This window comes from Notolabrus celidotus, chromosome 22 (assembly GCF_009762535.1).
Source record: "Notolabrus celidotus isolate fNotCel1 chromosome 22, fNotCel1.pri, whole genome shotgun sequence".
In the NCBI taxonomy this organism is placed as follows: domain Eukaryota; kingdom Metazoa; phylum Chordata; class Actinopteri; order Labriformes; family Labridae; genus Notolabrus; species Notolabrus celidotus.
Genome location: NC_048293.1, coordinates 12,241,202 through 12,260,193, shown reverse-complemented (window position 1 = coordinate 12,260,193; position 18,992 = coordinate 12,241,202). Strand labels below are relative to the sequence as shown.

The 18,992-nt window shown below is 42.1% G+C and overlaps 1 protein-coding gene across 2 annotated transcripts in view; it reads right to left on the bottom strand.

The window, feature by feature from the left end:
• The window catches only part of LOC117806641 (AT-rich interactive domain-containing protein 1B-like), a 253,799-nt gene that overhangs the window by 30,251 nt on the left and 204,556 nt on the right, over positions 1–18,992 (bottom strand). For both annotated transcript variants that reach the window (XM_034675619.1, XM_034675620.1), the window contains 2 exons: positions 14,950–15,129; positions 2,288–2,615 (listed from right to left, as the gene is read on the bottom strand). In XM_034675619.1, coding sequence (XP_034531510.1) covers positions 2,288–2,615; positions 14,950–15,129 — 508 coding nt within the window. The remainder of the gene's footprint in view (positions 1–2,287; positions 2,616–14,949; positions 15,130–18,992) is intronic.

Here is an 18,992-nt window from a genome sequence, read left to right as displayed (position 1 = left end):
AAGAAGGATTCCCATTTGTAGTATTAACATGTTTTCATAAGTAAAAACAACAGTTTGAAGAAGAGAAAGCAAATGAAAAATGATTCAATTTTGTGTACGCTGAGCTGCTTTGAAAACAAATATTCTCACCTAGCTGGCAGATTATTTATAACATCTCGCTTGTACAAGTTCTTTTGTTGTTCTAAACATCCAGCCTCTATTTGTGTTTTCCTCCAGCGTGGTGCAAATGATGCTCTGTTTTTGGATAAACACAGTAGCAATATAGAAGTAAGCTCGCCCGGCAACAGTCACTGTAGCTGAAAAGATAAAGATAAATCAGATTTCCAGCAGGAAATCAAAAGAAAATGCCATTGCGTGCTGTCCTTTTTCGCCTCCGATGCCATCTACAATGCCGTCGAAAACAACAAATTAATGTCGATGATGGCGTTGAAAAGCAAACAACAGAAGAAACCCAGGGATGCTTTCGCAGATGACAGTAAAATCAAAGTGAAGATGGAAAATAGTTGAAGAGACAAAAACACTTTTTAGACGGATATGTAAACAAAAAGAGAAGGAGCTAGAGCGGCAGCACGGCGAGCGGCACCCCTCTGCTGTCTTGGTGAAGTGATGAGAGACTGACAGGCCGTCTGATTGGTCCCAGCAGTGGGGATCATGTCATGCCACTTCTTATTGACAACACAGCCGTCTCTTAATGGCTCGGCCAGTGTTTGCCTTGCTCAGTGTGTGTGTGTGTGTGTGTGTGTGTGTGTGTGTGTGAACAGCACTGAGCCCCCTGATGCAGGTAATTAATCACATGTCCTGTCAGTGCAACAAAAACATTGTGAAATTGTGAGTGTGTGAGTGTGTGTGTCCATTTGTTATACTGTATGTGTTCACTTGTTGTCATTAGGGTGACTCAGACATGACGCTGATGATCGTGATGACTACATGATGATGATGATGATGATGATGATGGAGGTGATGGTGGCGAGGAAATTTTGACAACGGTGACAAATGTTTTGATCGTCAACTTAGTTAAAAACACAAAACACATTTACATATAGAATACCCCCCCCCCCCCACACACACACATGTTATGAGGGTGAGGGACCTACCTATGGAGCTGGGAATGTGATGGTGGCAGTATGGGTGAATGGTGAGATCTGGGTATAGGTGAGGAAGTTGGACAAGCAGAGGCAGGGTAGTGGGCAGGCCAGTGGGTGGAGGTGGGGTGGGGTGGCTGCGTCTGGGCCGGAGACCTTGCATACGGAGACGGCCTACAGATCGGTGTCAACAGACTCCCAACAGAAAGAGAAACTTCATCTGAAATATCATCACTGGCTCAGAGTTTACAGTCTGACTCATTCATTCGAAGATCTGGGAATGAGCATTGACAAATGTTAATCTGCCACTTCATGCTGGCAAGACTGCTCCCATGATGCATTGTTAGGCAAGAGCCCGCAACGATTGGATGGTGTGCAGAAATCCAGACTTCCTCTCTGTAGACGGCCATGTTTTCACAAGCTCCCCCAGCAGGGTTCAGCAAAAGTTTACTGCCCACACAATCCCGCAACAGGCCTGGTCTCCAACACTAAAAACACTCACATATTCAACGCTCCAACCCTGATGGAGAAATAATATCCCTTAACTCATACCGTTATAGCATCAAAGAGTTCTGTATTTGCGTAAAGGTGCTTGGTGTCACCTCGGTCCCCTGTGTTTTCACAGTAAAACCTAGGGTTTGCTTTTTCTTCTTTTATGGCTTGACAGCGCAGAATACAACCCATACAGTCTTCTCACAAGGCAATATCTCTCTTACCCCAACAAATGGCACTTGGTGTATAGTGCCAGCTATCAAAATGTCAGGCACTTTATGAGATGTGGGAAAATAGGGAGAGTTCGGCAAATGGCTCATAGAAGCGTGGAACCCCTGAGAACCAGCTTTCGCTTTCAAATCTAAAAAAGACTCCTTCAAAATAGCAAACTCTGAGGCGCAGAGACTCTCTGTGGTTCTTTTTAGTAAACCCCCTCACAGACGACCCGCAGAGAGTGTTACAAGCAAGAGAAGCTTTCTGGCCCCTGATTTAGCTAACCACTATTTCCGGATGTGCTCAAATAGTCTCTAGTCGCACAAAACTGTTTGGACCATTTCTGCTGGCACCATCAAATATTTTCAAACTATCCCCCTTTCTTTTGTTAAAATCATCGTTATGATCTGAACAGGATGGATGCATCTATGATGGATTACTTGTATGCTCGTATAAACAGAAAGCAGACAAAACATGAATCTCGGTTCCTGTGCTCTTACCTGTTGTGTGTTGAATTTGCAGATCCTGGCATAGCAACCGTAGCAGCTCCCTCTTGGCCCTTGCGGTTAGAGCTACCCAAAGGCGGTCCCATCCCAGGCCCAGCTGGTTGAGGCATCCCAGGGGAGCTTGGAGCCATGGGGGGGTACACCCTATTCTGGCTGCCAGGGCCATGGCCGCGTCCTGCAGGTATAGGCTGGCCGGGGCCCTGGCCATGCATGGGGCTGCTGGCATTCATTCCCAGACTGTTGGTCATGCCAGGACCGGGGCCGCTGTAGCTGGTGCTGGTGCTGGCAGGCCCGCCATAGTTGGAGGGTCGAGGGTAGTTACCTGGAAGGAGACAGCACATAAAAATGAGTCTACAGCCACTACACATGTTTTGTCTTACTCAGGCAATGTCATTTAAAAGATGGAGCATTTCTTAAAGCATCCCCTGAGACAGCTGAATTTGATTTAGTGCTTCTGAGAATGACACACAATGGCCTCTGTGAGATAGTGGAGTCACAGATAGGTGCAATGAATCACTTCATTTGAGTAAAAATTGAGCGTTTATCAAGTTTATTTTCACAACAGCAACACCCACAACTATTTCATCCATCAGGAAAATCTTCCTGAATTCTGAATCTCATAACTTCTATAACTATCGGCGGATACAGAAATAGCTATATAGGGTTTCGGTGACATTTTTCACAGCTGCTGGTTTTTGGATGCACAAGGAACAATTGCCAAGCTTAAGGCAGACTTTGTGAAAAACATAAGAGGAGCTCAGATCTGGAGTAAATGCTTTGCTGTTGCCCTGAAGTGCCACATGGCCTCGATGCCAGAAGCTTTCTTGAGGCAAACTTAAACCCTCCATTTTGGCTCTAAAAGCTGAGCTGGTCTCCAACACCAGCTGCATTAAGAGATGAAAGACAATCACAATACTGCCAAGACAACATGTACTTTCATTAAGGCATACTAAAACACACCTTCTGCACATGTAATGCAGCTCACTCCCTCACATACAGAGAATTCAGCATTGTGCTCTCTCTGCAGATACTAGGCCTTTTCCGCTGTGAAACTCCCTCCCTGGGACAAATCCTTCCACAAAATAGAAATGGAAAATGTGGCATCCTCTATTGTGAAAGGGGCTATTTATTTTGATTTGATTAAGGGTGCTTTAGTTGGGCCTCACTGCTTAATCCTCTGAGAATATGTCTGGAAAAGGGGATCAAGTCCCTCTAAAACCTGAAGGCTTTTCTGCACGCTCAAACGAGGGAATCTTGAATGACAAGATTCCACACGGGGGGAGAAAACGTCTCCGAAAATGGAAATGGCTTCTCAGTGTCCTCGAGCTGCTTCAGTGAAGACACTTTCCACATGACATAAGCCTACGAGTCCAACAGAGGGAGAGAGCAGGAGGAAGCAGCAAAGGGTGGGGGCAGACTGAGAGGAAGACAGAAAGGTAGCGGAGAAAAACTCCTTCCCCTCAACCCCCAAGATAGGATTTATATTGAATCAAAATAGAAGTCTTTCCCATAAAAGTCAGCAGCTCGGGTTGAATTTGTCCAGAAATTGTGATGAAATCTACTATGGGAGATGGGAAAAGAAGAAGCGGATTATTTCTTGGGAGGCTTTGGTGAGTCGGTGAGCTGAGTACGGCTGACACCTGTCAAGGGTTTTGGGGCTATAATAGGGAAGCGTTCAGGAAGAAAGGATGTCTGCTAACGAACACAAGAGGATACGTATGGTGCCCAGTACCTCTGTGTGTGTCCATCTGCTTCTCTGTGTGAATGCATCTATAATACTTTTGAGACCTTGCAACCAGTGAAAGACACATTTCCATGTACCTTCCACTCATAAGCGACTGCCTACATCGCCGTGGAAAAAACCCAGGGAACAGTTCCCTGCAGCCTCCTTCCTCTCTGCTCGAGCGGACAGTTTGCTGCAGACGAACAAGGCCGCAGTCAGCGACCTCTCTCAGCCCTCTGTGAGCAGCTGTTGAGCCCTGTGTCATGGCCGCCTGCCATACATTCTCTAAAGCCTGGGTGGACACGTTGTGGTTTTTGGCCCTTGTGACAGACTGAGGCTCCAAAACACCTCCCGGGGAGTTGTTTATATCACACAGTCCCTTTTGGACACTGTGGAACAGACAAAAGCCCCAAAAGTGGGAGTGAGTGTCTGGAAGTTTCCATGAGAGTACATTCAACTTTACTGGAGGGGGTACACACTCAGTACTGTAAAATCTAACTGGAGAGCCTTGTGTTAAAAATAAAAAGTGCTATTAAGTCGACACCATATATTCAGAGAACTTATCAGTTTTGATGTACTACCATTCACAATGTTCTGGTTGTGGGCTACATTTGCCTGGGCTGACAAAGGAAAGACAGAGTAGCTGTGGGACTAGGTTAATGCTGAGCTTTCCTATGAGAGTCTTGCTCTGTCCTCACAAGAATGATTCACCTCCTGAAGGATTGGTGCTGCGCCAAAGTGCTTCTTCAAGGACAGATAGCGTACTAACCCACTTTTTAAAATGACTGAGAGCTCTATCCTGAAACTCCTGGTGTTTTTGTAAGAGTCGTTCACTCTTTCTCAGGTTGTGGAAGTGCCACTAAGATTAAATTAGATGAGGACGATGGATCATTATGGGGGAAAAGACAAAACACTGAATATACTGTATGTAATACTAACAAAAATGAAAACAAATTTCAATGCCCCATATGATCAAACATAATGTTTTTCCTGCTTATACATATAAACTTAAAGCACTAAAAGCAAAATAGCCTCTGCAATGTTTCTGTAGTGCGATGTATGTATATGAAAAAAACATAGCTACAAAGCAATTAAATTGGTTCCTGTGGTGATGTAGCAACAGGAGTGATCTGTATATCCATGCATGAAAAACACTCCCACATACACTACTTTGCTTCTGCCTACATCTTTGTGGTTTTGCTTGGTTGTTGCAAAGTTGAGATATCAAAGGCTAGAGCAGGTCACGCCAACTGCTCTTTTGTTTGTTGCAAAAACCATCACAAATATCTTTCTATCCCATCACTAAAGGATCAAAGAAAACAGTGGTTGCTTTTTTATTTTCAACAACATTGCGCCAGCTACAGTTGGTGCTAATTTGTGTGTGCCGAACATGGACTGTATATAAAATGGACATCATGTTGCTCTGCTTGAAGTTAGGCTGCCACAAAAACTGCTCCCCCTAGTGGCTGGCTGCAGTATAGGTAAAAAACTCCAGTCAAATTAAAAAAAAAAATAAAATACACGTGGTACGAACATTTCTCCATATGCTGTGGTGTTATGTAGTTATTATTTGACTGTTTTGCGTTCAAGGCCTCTTCTTTCTGAAAAGTTTATTTTTCGTTAGTTATTAGTGGTTAAAAAACTGGGTTTTACATCCAGGTTTGCTTTGATTAACAGTTGCCGTAGAGAGAAACTCCGTAGGACCTCGGGACGCAACGCTTTAGGGCAGAGCTTGTTACCGTGGAAACACACAAATTCCCTACTGCGCAGACTCTGGCTGCAGACAAATGTACAAGATGTCAGCTTTCTGGAATGGGATATTTTGGCTTCAAAACCGCACAATGGGAAAAGGCGGAGCAACGCTGTCCATTATATACACAGTCTATTGTGCCGACCACTACACCTGAGACTGCTTCAACGAAGAGGGCAGACACCAAAGTCAAGAAAATAAGAATAACGCTCAATTTTTAACGTACTACTTCGGAACATGCTGTCGTAGCCATATCTGCAGAACTTAAATAGTTGCGTCCTGCTGTTCAGGGTCAGTTTCTGGATCATACCTGTAGGGTACTGGTGTGGGTTCCTCTGGAGCACAAGCAATGTTTGTTTTGGTGTTTGTCCACCTCTGCATCTGTCTGCACCCCGCACATAGCCCCACCCCCAGATCACATTTAGGCAGCCAATCAGCACAATGCCTCATTATTTTGGCATCACTGCCCACTTACATCAACACATAGATAATGAGGTTAGAAACTATGAGTGTACAGATCCTTTAGAAATGCTGAATTTGTGGAAAGTAAATATAAAACATTGCTCAAAGGAAAACAGACATATTGTAAACAAATAAAAATACAATTATATGGGACATTTAACACACATTGATGTACTGACATTGATATTATTGCCAACAAATGTTGTTCTATCTAGTGAGAAAAACACCCTTCATGCTAACTTATATTAACTTAGTTTATAAATGTATTACTTGATGTGAATTTAAAGAGCATTCATGCCTGACATTTGAAGCCAAATTGGAAGTCATGCAAGGGCACTTTCTTTCCATCAATGCCCCATTATATCATCAAAAAATTCAGAAAGCCTCTCGTGACTGTGATTTTTATTTAACCTTTATTTCAACAGTTGGGTGACTTTAGCCATAATAGAGGCTTTTAAATAAGGTTTTGAGAGTTGTGAGCTGTTTCTGGCTCTAAGAGGAACCCTGACTTTAAAAAACACAATCTAAGTGCTCAGAAATTCCACTTCCCATTGCTCAAATGGGCCAGGATTGCAGGGTTAGCTTATAGCATGCATATGTTTGCACTGTGTCATCTACTTCACCTATTCTGCATGCCACTCATACTGCTGTGGAAAGCAATCAAGGGAGGGACGAGAGGAAAAGCGTACAAGGAGAATGTCATTTCTTATTTGTCCCTCCTCGTGTCCTTGTGGCTGAGTCTTGGTTTACTGCCTGCTTCTCGGGCACTTGGTGCCTTTGGGGAGTCTTGGTGGTATTTATAGCGCGATGAAGGGGAGGAGAAGGAGAAGGAGAGCTCATGGTGCTTCGTTCACAATTTCATGGAAATTCCCGGCACAGTCACGCATTCGGCGGACGCTGTATCCTGCGCCCAGTTTAATCCCTGCAGTCCCGCGGGAGAGCCGGAGTGTGACCGAGCAGATTAACGTCTACTGCTTCCTCAGCAGACTGGACCGTCCTATGCTAACAGCCGAGGCAGTCATTCTCCCGGCTACGGTGGAGTTTGGTATGATGGTGCACCAACGAGCCCTCGGGATCTGTGAACTCCATCAATAAAAAAGTGGAACGCAGATTACATGGCTGCATGCTTGAGCTGCCAAGGACAGGAGCAGAGCTGGCTGTTCATGTCCACATGTGGCTGAACACAAATAAAAGAAATGAATAACAGCATTTTCTCTTTTTCACTTTTTTATGTGGCTAAGGTAGTGGTTTGAGCATGACAGTTTCAGTTGCTTGGGTGGGCAGGATAGAAATGTAGTGTGGAGCACCACAATACTTATTTCATTCTGTCTTACTCAGGGTTTAAAGTTTTCTTAGTATGGTTGTTATTATTCAACAACTCTAATCTTTTCCCTTATATTAAAATCTCTAATATATAATTCAAAACAGCTAATTTACATTGTAAAGAAGGCAGATATCTTTCCTTGCTTTCCACTGCTTAAGACTTGGCTCAACACTGCAGTAAACATGTATGACTTGCTGGGTTGGAGAGTTTTTTTGCAGCGTCTTCTCTTGCCAGAGGCCCCCACATCCTCTCACAGCCACCTCAGCACCTTCCCCGGCAGGGAGCCTGAGCCAGGGCCGAGGTTCGCCTTGGGGCTGCAGAGCTCCACACACTGTCAATTTCCTCCGAAAAAGTCCACTCCCTCCCCCGGGCGCTGGCTTTTTTTGGCTGAATTACACCGAAGCTCCAGCAAGGCACCAAGGCTTAAAAGTGCTGTCTGAAGCATGGTCATTACTAGCGGAGTGCTTAACCCCTCGAGGGGGGTGGGAGGGGGTGGAGGGAGCCATGTGAAGGGTGGGAGGGAGAGTGGAACTGAGATAGACTCCAAATCTCTTTCCTGTAATGGCCTGATATCCTCCTCCCCCGTCCGTCTGTCTGTGTGTCCTCTGTTCTCAACATGCTGGCTCGCTACCATGTCCACATGCATGTCTTGACAACAGCAGCTGGAGTCATTTGAGTCCTGGGAAGCCTGATATCAACACACAGTTTGAGATCAGTTTAACTTAAGTAAGGAGGGCTTTCAAAGGACAGCCATAAACATTTAGCAGCTTTAATATTTTTTCTGAAATACTCAGCAGGCCACTCGCTGTAAGAGCTCTCATTTTGACAGAGAGAAAAGGAGGGAAAGCTTTGGCAGGGTTTTACTGCACATCAATCTGGAAGAAAAGCCTTGGCCTCAGTCTCGGAAGCAGACTTTTCTAATCAGAGATCCCTGGAAATAACCACTAAATATTTTAGTATTGTTTGTGAAAGGCCCACATCCTCCTGCAGTCATGTATCACCATAACTGTATGTTGGAAAGAGCTAATGTAGTCGATTACACAAGCTGCATGCCGTCATTGGCCCATGATGAAAGAGCAGTGCTGCAGCCTTTAAAGTTACACAACACCAGACAGCTTTATTTTCTTTGGTGAGCTACAGACTCTTAAGAGTTGTTGTGTGTGGTAAGCATGATTGCCGGAAACTTTGTATAACAAACCTTGGACCCAGACAAAAAGTGAACTTTAAGGCCTGAGTACTCAGTTCTCCCAGCGCCGGCAGACAAGCCAAGACAAACAGCAGAGCAGAGTTCAAAAACTTGGAAGTGTGTTTCTGTGGTTGCTAATGGCTGGCTAATTTGTAAGAGCGCTTGAGAGAAGGATGGGAAGCAGCTGGAGCTGTCATTAAGAACAATGACCCACAGCTGGCTGCATTGCTAACCATGCAGTGGCCCCTGGTTGGACCTCACAGAACTGGGGTTCAGGCTTTGCCCTGGAGCCTTTAAATCTGGTTTCCAGTGCTGAAAGTTTTTGGGGTAAGGTTTTATATTTCTAAGTGATAAATGTGTTTTTATGTTTTTCAAGTTTCCATAAAAGGACAACACATCTTTTAATGAACTGAATAAAAGGGTTGTTTGGTAAGACAATGGCACCTTATCAAAAAAACTAGAGCTGTCAAGGTCAACACGTTCACATATCCTTTATCCTGAGACTTAAGCAACAAATTATTTTGCAATGCAAGTTAATTAATTAATCATATGACTTTCCTGCTTCAGTGAAAACATACACAGGGCCTCATTCCCCTTGATTAGTTGAGCTTTTGCATGAGAAAAAGCGGTTATTATGAACCACTGTGATGACATGAAATAAAACTTAGTTTGATCATAGGTCATGATAGTCCCGTGGATTATCACTGAAATCTAATAACGCTGCAGACTGAAGTCTTTTACTGTGAAAAACACAAACAAAATCTGCATTATGAACTTACTCTGATGTTTCCTTTAATGAAAGGTTTGTCTTCTCACTTGAGGCTGGCTTCGGAGGTATGGGAAACCACATACACACCTACTTTAAAAAGCCAATCTTTACAGCAAAAGTTAACATGTTTCCAGGCTAGTACAAAAAATGATTTTGGTCTTATAACCTAACTTCTCTAACCCCACAGACTGTACAGGGGATAATTTTGTTTTTGTTTTAATAACTCGGTAGTATAGAAGATATTAAGATTCCAAATTTTGCATCATAAGAGGCGTGGCTGACTTCATGTAGTTGTTAGCAAGGAGACCAAAGGCCCTCCTAAACCCCATCTCTGTGCCTGTAGTAAGGTCAACAGAAAGTTAGTTTGAGTCAGCTTTCTCTGCTGCTTAAACCAATGGGTGACATCACTGAGGCTACGACCATTAATTATATGACTGGAACAGCAAGCTAGCCTTTGCATTTCAATGTAGCACATTTTGAGTAGTTTAAATGTTATTGTGAGCACAAGTTTGTAGAAACTGTGATTAATCATGATTCCATTTTTCAATCAATGAAAAACTAGAAAAAAATAATCCTTGTCATTCATTTTAGTGAGATCTTTACTTTAACACAGTGCAGTAGAAACGGGAGGTATCCAGCAGGAGACTTCAACCCCAACTTTGCACTGAAACGTCATCCAGCAAAACACAGACATAGCCAACAAGACTTGTACTAACACCTGTGTGAGGGTTGTGAAATGTTTGAAACACATTTTCTTTATAAAGCAAAATATAAAACAGCACCATGTAAACCCAAGTGAAGGCTCCAAAATGAGTGTGAAGGTAGCTTAACGACTCTTTAAACCAATATGTCAGTAAACGAGCATAGGTGCCCCATGTCCAGTTGCACCTAAATCTGGGTTTGAATCTGACTCTCAGCCCTCTAGTGCATGGATTTCCATTTTTTTCTACCTATTGTTATTATCACATCTTATTAAGTCATATGCAAAAGAAATATTCTGAACAAAGCAACCATTTCATCAACAACAACAACAACAACAACAAAAGACTAAACATTATTTGAAAGCAGCGTTTTGGCAGGGTTGTGGTTTTAGACAGTATTAGTTTTATTTGGGTACATCTAATAAACTGGGACATGTAGGTAAAGCAGGCAGTAAGAGAGAGAGCGAGAGAAGATCCATATTTATGTGTATTTTGTTCTCACAAGTACTATGTGAAGATACAAATGTAGCTGCTCAAGAAGTCCCACTTTGGAGATGCTTTGCTGCTCTGCTGTCTGAAAATATCCTCGAGCGCTGAAGCAGGACAGATGCAGGTCAGTTGCAAGTGTATTAAATTTGAATGAGCGTATACATAAATATATATACAGACAGCGGGCCTGAGCTGTTCTCTCTGTTTCTGATGGGAACATCTCTCCTGTCACCCATGTGAGATTTCACGCTCATCTGCCTCCAGAGCTTCTCCGAGGCTAGTCCGCCTCGCTGTCGCTCTCTGCTTACTTTATTCCTCTTTTTCTGTCTGCTTACTGGGCTGTCAGCCAAGCCCAAGTCACATTAAGAGATAGGAGTGGGTGGAGAAGGGAGACCAAATACCACATGCATTAGGGCTATTAATCAACATTAACAAATGCAAGAGAGAGACCGCAATTTTAGGAAAACACACGCACGGATGGGCGCATTTATCAAGGTGACACATTAAAAACACACATTTACCAAAAAAAATACCATAATGTTTCATCTGGTGTCTCGCCAAAGGCAGAAAACAAAGTACAACAGCAGATGTCAGCGTTTGTTGGATGGCCGGGAGTTGTACGTTGGAGGAAACAAGCGAGTGGAGAATTCTTAATTATCCTAAGCGATCCAAACGTTTCTTTTTTTATTTCCTGGAATCTGTGATATGTGTTTTATTCAGAGTTTGTTTTTTGGAGCTTGGATAAATTGTTGATGTGACTGGCTTTTTAAATAGACCCGTATTTAATAGTAAGCTGAAATAAAGAATATTGCTTTATCACATTGACTTGGATTGGATTTGAAACTTAGTCCTTGATCCAACAGCATTGCATCCCCCAGGATTGATCTGCACCCACACAAGTCAATGATCGTGTTAATACAGGACACTGCAAATTACTAAATATGTGCACCAAGTCCACTTTGACAGAGCCAGTGTCAAGCTTGTGTCGAGCTGAACAGAGCAGATTTACTTGGGCAGGAAGTCAGACACCGGAATGGACTGATCAATTTCAAAATAAAACAGCACTCTTGAATATGAATTAATGAATTAATATTAGCCTTGTCTTTCCTATTTCCTATTAGGGTATTAGTAAACCCCACGCACAACAGGAAATAATCATGGTTGAATACATCAATCAATCTTTATTTGTATAGCGCCCAATCACAACAAACGTTATCTCAAGATGCTTTTACAAACATAGGAGGTCTAGACCACTCTATGTCAAATTATGAACAGAGACCCAACACCAAGACAGGGTCAGACTCAGTCTGACCCCACCTTAATCCATCAGGGATAGAGGGGAATAAGAGATAAAGGGAGCAGTGATAGATTGTGAGCGAACATTGTGATGTGACATGCAAAATGTCAATATCATAAATGTTGTGTTTTCATGCTGTACATTTGGCACAAACATGGTTATCTTCAAATTAGACGTAGCCTCCTAAAATGTCTGATAAAATGTGCATCTGAACAGTCCTCTACACTTCAGTCAATATATGTAAATGATGAACAGTGAATTTCTACATGTCAAACAGAATAAATATTTCAGTAAAAGAAGAGACTGTAAGGCATTACTGCAAATCAAGGTGCCATAATGGAACCAGAGGCGCCTTTTCTGTGACCTTATTTAGCACTGAGGGAACTGTGAGGCTGCTCTAATAAATGACTCACTGGAACTTCACTGGGCTTATAAAACGATCTAACATGTCTAACATGGGAACTGATATAATTCAGAAACCAACTACTTTTTTTTTGCAGGATTTTACAAACACTGGTGCCTTTTCCATAGGTCTAAGATTCAAACCTCCTTCCTGATAGCAGTAATGGACATCATCATTCAGTGACTAGACCTCAGGATGTATCAGACTGCCTTGTGAGTCTGAAACTACCTCATAATCTTATCATGAGCAGGGCAAAGAGGTCCGTCGCCAGTTCAAGTGTCTCATGAATATTCTGAGAGTCACACCCTCAGGATGAGCGGTCTTTAATGCCCACAGTGGGGCCTGCTGCACAGTACAAGGAAAGGCTGTTTTGGTCTGCATTAGTGTGTGTATGGGAGTTACATTAAAAAAAAAGTTAGAGACAGAGTTAGAGACAGAAACAGCGTGTAGATATGTCTCTAAAAATGAGTCTTTTTATAATGCTTATTAGCAAACACTTTGAAACCAATGGCACTAATGTCAAGGTCCTGTGTGACTGTGAAATGGAGGCCAACCATCATCAAAAAAGACAAATGTAGCTTTTCCAACTGAGGCCAAACTCTTCTATAACCCCTCTGAATGAATGATGCATGCAGTATTCATTGCTCCAATAAGACTAGTTAGAAAGCAAAGGCAGTTCAAATCTGGTGTCAGGTAAAAGCCAACACAAAGAGTCAATACAAGGTCTGTTCCTGTTTGTCTTAATTGATAATTCAGCATAAAAAAGCATTCATAGCTTTTAGAAAATTAAGTTTCTCTCCAACAGTGTCTGAATACTACAATCTTTGTTTCTAAAGCAGGGTGACAGGAGTTGTTTTATCTAGTTTCAATACACCTGACTCCAAGGACTAAATGTCTCAGTAATGACACGCTCCTTCACAAAGGTATGAATTGAGATTTAGGGCGGACTGACTTTTAGTTCAAAAAGAAATCATCAGTTATATATATTTTTTTTGTTTTGTTTTGTGTCCAGAATATTTTCTCAGATGCCCTGAGATAGCACTAACGCAAAAAGTACGTTAAACAGAAACATGCAGCTAACTCCACGACCATTGAACAGGCTGCATGATGTATTAAGGCCTTGTCCTGCCTGCATTTACAACACATTTCAATAAAGTTGAAAAGGTAAGTGATTGTGCAAACTGCATAAAGTTCATCTGCATAAGCTTTTAGAGCATGGAGTTCAACCTTGGTGAACTTTGAATCAAAATTTGCATGATTAACCAATATCAGTACTGAACTTTAATGGAAGAGACAACTCTGGAGTCCAAAAGTTTGATGCTGCCTTTGCTAGACTGAACCATCCACTTTTGTTGAACCCTCCAGTGTCCAAGTATAAACCACTCCATAAAAGGGGAGAGTTTGTCAGATAGTTAGAGAAAGTTTGTTAGCTCAAAGAGCTTTTGCCCCTCAAAAACTCATGACTGAATTAATTATTGTATAATCATAAGAGAAACTGCCACGGGGCGCAGATAGGAAAGAGAAAACAGAAAGAAACTTTTGGGATTGACTAGCTCAGGCTTCGTTTACAATTGTGTTAGTGGGTGCTCAAAGTCTAGAGAGGTTTTCTAAGGCTGGGCATACACTGTGTGACTGTATAAATGTTTTGGTGGAAAGCGATCTAACACTGTATGAGTGAATCATTTACGACCCACAATTGAAGCTCATAAATTCTGTGCTCACAAGCATGACCTAGGAGCTTTCACTGTGCATCGTACATCAAGATAGAGCATTGACAATTGTCAGTAAAGTTTCCTTTGTAAAATCCCACACATGGAGGTTGATGTCAGACAATACAACTTAGATCATAAATATAAAGTGCAATTATCACCTTTCTGACATGACAATAAAAGCTGAAAATGGAAAAGCTTCATAAAATGTAGAATTCATGGCAGCGCTGTTGTATTGTTTTTAGACGGCACAGGTTGTCATAAAGCTGTGACAGATCAGTGTATATCTACACCCTATGTGTATTACAAATGTCCACATCACTTGGCGTGTTGCCATGCTTTTTTTTTTTTTTAATGCATTTTTTTGGGCATTTTTGCCTTTAATGATAGGACAGCTGTAGAGAGACAGGAAATTTGGGGAGCAGAGAGTGGGGGAAGACATGCAGCAAATGGTTGCGGCTGGGAGTCGATCCTTTGACCTCTGCTACGAGGACTATAGCCTCTGTATGTGGGGCGCTTAGACCACTAGGCCACGTGCGCCCCGCAAATTAACTGGTCACTTAGTATCTGAATGCTACACAATTCCAGATAAAACCTTGTGAAACCTATGAGAACAACTCCATCAATAACTTTGTGTTCATAAGACAACGTTGTGAAATGATCTCTGTGCATTTTCTGGTCTTAGTTCTGCCTGCTTTTGCTCTCAATATACGGTCTGGCAGCATGATTGGTCGACGCTACTTGGACTACAAACAGAAACCAGAACACTTCCAGATTTCTGTGTTCAGATTCTTCTTTATTGCGTACAATCTGTAAATAATAATTAGACATATAGGCACTAACCTTGGTGTCCATACTGGGATCCTTGAGGTCCATAAGGGCCAGAGGGGCCGCTCTGGGAGTAAGGACCCATCCCAGGATACAGTGGACCCCCAGGTGAGGGGTGGGGGGACATTGGAGGTCCAGACTGAGGAGATGCAAACTGAGAGCCAGCCTGGTTCCTCTGCATGCTGGACAGAAACCCTGAAACACACAAGTAAACATAAAAAGCAAAGTCAGACTAGAAGGATATATGCTGAAAACCCAAAGAGCACCTCAGCAGTGAATGCAGAGAGACAGAGGGAAAAAAAGTGAAGGAGAGGATCCACCTCAATGATTGAGGATATCTATTCATTTTCTTTGTATGAACGATCTTTTCCTTTTGACTAAAGCTAATCTTTTACCTGGACCTGTTACTCGCAGATAAACATCAGAAAGTATTACAGCATGTGCATTAGACAAAACATGCAGAAAAAAGACGGGCTGATACGTAAGAGGAACCCTCAGCACAAACAAACACAAACAGAGGCTTTGGTGTACTTAACTGATAACAGAAGCTGATGTCAAGTTTTTTCCTGACCTTAAAGATGAATATACACTTTGAAAAGCTGAATCCATGTGTTTATCGTTGTGTATGTTTTAAAGAGTGGATACAACTGACTGAAAACGAAGAAAGAGCTTGGTCCTACTCTCCACAGAATAAGCCGTTGATTTGACCATGACTACTATGTTATTCTAAGCTGTTCTGTCAATAGACGTGTCAAAGCCTCTCAGGCCCAAACTCGTCTCCACCATTCAAATTGACATTTGGAGCGATTCTCGCTTGGGTTGTGCTCTTTCAAGCTGTCCTGTTCATTTTTAAAACCCACAGAAAGGTCTCCCAATCCACCACGAATAGGGAAAGGTCGCTGGATGGCCATTGAGGGAGAAAGAAAGTGTGTGTGGGCGAGTGTGTTGATGTGTGTGTGTGTGTGTGTGTGTGAGTTTGTAAGGGGGGATTCAGTATTGCAGATTAGGTGTGAATGGATTAGGCCCGCTCTGCTGTAAACTGTGATAGCCATCCGCTTTGTTGAATGAGCGTGCACCTAGCAACTCTTTAGGAAGTTTGGGGTTTAGGGCAGTGACTGAGCTACAAATTGCAAGTTGACACTTGTATAATTCCTGTTTCTGCTAAGAGAGCACCAGAAAATGTTTGAGAGAGGACAGAGTTAAAAAATGTAATGTGTGTCTTACTATTTGATACAGTGCACATACATGCATGAACTTATTTGTGTGTCTCAGGTGTGTAGGGGAGATAACTGGGAACGAGTGCAATAAACGCTTTGTGTGTTTGTGTATGCATGAAAAAGAAAGAGGATGAGACAGAGAGAGAGGCAGGGAGAAAGAAAGTGTGTGTGGGAGGGAAAAGACAGTGCAACAGAGGGAAAGAGCGATTGGGGCTGAAAGTGCTTAGGCTGCGAGTGCTGGGTTTAAGGAGCGAGGACATTATTGTAATGTTTTGCTTCCATTAGGGTAAGGGGATTCTGGAGAGGAGGAGAAAAAAATTACAGTGTGTAATATCGCACTTTAAATTGCCTGGAAAATGGATGAGGAGAGGAACATTGTGCAGACAGTGCTAAAAGCAAATAACACATTCAAGGATTTCTCTCCCTCTCTCTGCTTCGTTCCCTCTCTCTCTCCACACACGTAAACACACACACACATAAACCTTTTTCTCATCCTGGCAAAGCGAATGAAGCTCTCAGCCGGACAACAACAACAGGCAGCCGGCGAAGCACGCGAGAGACACTAGGGGGGGAAAAAGGGACATTCAGCGGATTTATGGAAATGAAGAGTGGAGAGAGGCTCTTACGGAGGCAGGCACTTGAGCAAAGTGGGGCGTGTGCGTTGGATAGAGAGGGGGGTTAATCCTAGCTAGGAAAACAGCAAAAACAACTGGCAGCCCTGTTAACCAGCGCCGCGTTTTCCTGGACTGGGCTGGGGAGGGCCGGAGGTTTACAGGCATTAGAGAGCTGCATTAAATCTCCAGCTTGATTTCATCATGTTGGGAAATAACCTTTTACACCGCCTCCCTCTCTCTCTCTCTCTCTCTCCTTCTTCATCCATCCACTCCCTCAGTCTCTCTCTGATGTTAACTGCTCTTCAGTGGGTGATAGAGTGGGAGCATCACAGTTGTTCCATTAAGGTTACATCCCAGTCTTTCAGGTTTTTTTGCAATGTTTGTGAGGATGCTGATTTTTTTTCCCTTTTCAAATGAGCAACTCTGCTGTTTTTAGTCTTACATGAGAAGTGGCCATAATTGCTGGAAACAATTTCTCATTTGGCGAGCACATGTGGCCTGTGGGTTAGCATTCATGTTACAAGCTTTTGGAAATGAACAGTGGCCAAAAATGAAGTGGCTTTATCAAAGGGAAACACACTCTGACTTGAACAAAGCCCAGAATAGATCCACTGAATGTTTACTGTTCTGTATTTGTCATGGTTTTTCCCCATGACCTTAGCTTGTGGACATAAAAAATCTAAAATATTTTTTTGAAGCTGGTTAGTTTAAATGTATGTTTTTATATACTTTGTTAGTTTAGTTTTTATTAGTTTTGGTATTTTAGTTATTGTAATATGAGATATTGTTGGGTCAAGACCTGAAAGTGCCTGAAAGGACCTGAAAAGACATTATGTAGAAAAAAAATCTGAACATCATAACTTTTGAGTATTTGCATTGTTAGAGGCAGGGTATATGTAAAAATAATTCGCTATTTGGATAGTGGACAATATGGACATTAAATGGGGTCTTGTCTCACATGCTTCATGCCACCCCAGCATTAGTCCCACATGGGCCAACCTAGTCAAAAAAGTCTGCACACGCCCCTGCTCATTAGCGTGTACCTCGTCTTAAATACTTTGCTCAGCAACAAGTGGGTCCATGTTGAACGGAGGGTTCTGGTCTGGAAAAAAAGGGGCTACAGTGAAAAATTTGGACTCAACTTTCACCCAGGTAAAAGTCAGACAACTAATTAAGGATGTACTACATGCAGTGTGCTTGCTCTCTCAATTAGGAGTTATTGTTGATTGCCCTCTGTCTCACAAATAATAAAACAAATAATGATAAATCCAGATAATCCAGAAGAGGATATTTTCTTCAACTGATTTAGAAAGACTGTGTTCTGAAAAACATGTCTTCACCATCCATAGCAAAAGGTGAAAAGGATGTTTTTTTGAAAAGCAGCATGCTTTACTCGCAGTTGCCGAGTATTAATAGTCAGACGGTGAACAAAGAGCTGTTTCATTATTGTAAATGTTCTAGAAAGAGATCTAAAGCAAGCTTTTCGTAAGTGCAATATAGAACATAGAATAAAAAAGGAAAGGGGTTTAACGTCTACTTTGAGTTACTTTTGTAGATTTACTATAGAGTTTTAGTTAGTTATCACATTTTTTGTAAAGGCAAAATTTTATTTAAGCTAATTAATTTTTTTTGACATGTTAGTTTTCGTTAACAATAATTACCTTGCATCGAATCACTACAGGGGTCGACAGATTATTGACCTAGCCGATTATCAGGGGCTGATTTTTAGTATTTGGCTCTTTATCAGTATTGGCATTTTATTTCTCCAATCACCAATAAAGTCAATATAAAAATAATAATAAAGTAATACATTTGAAAGGTTGGAAAATAAAATTTGACAACAGTTATTGAATTAAGAATAATAATTAAAAGCAAAGAGTTGGAAACATTCTGAAGAGGCTCAGTATTTTGGTAAGGTCTCTCATGAGTTGAAGATTGATTTAAGGGTTACATTTTTCAAAGAACGTCTCTGAAAGACAACATCCCTGAGGACAGCCAATTATTGCAGGAAGCAGTTTTGATAATAACACCCTAATATTTTGGACATAGTCACTAAACTGTTCTGCCAGAAGTTCCATAACTTGAGCGAGGATGAAACATCTGACTCAAAGTGTCTGTGAGGAACAAAGTAGACAAAGTGGTGCATATTGGTGCCATCTCTATGGTGATATATAATATATGAATGCATGCATGCATCTTCATTCACTTTACAGACCCTTGATTCAGT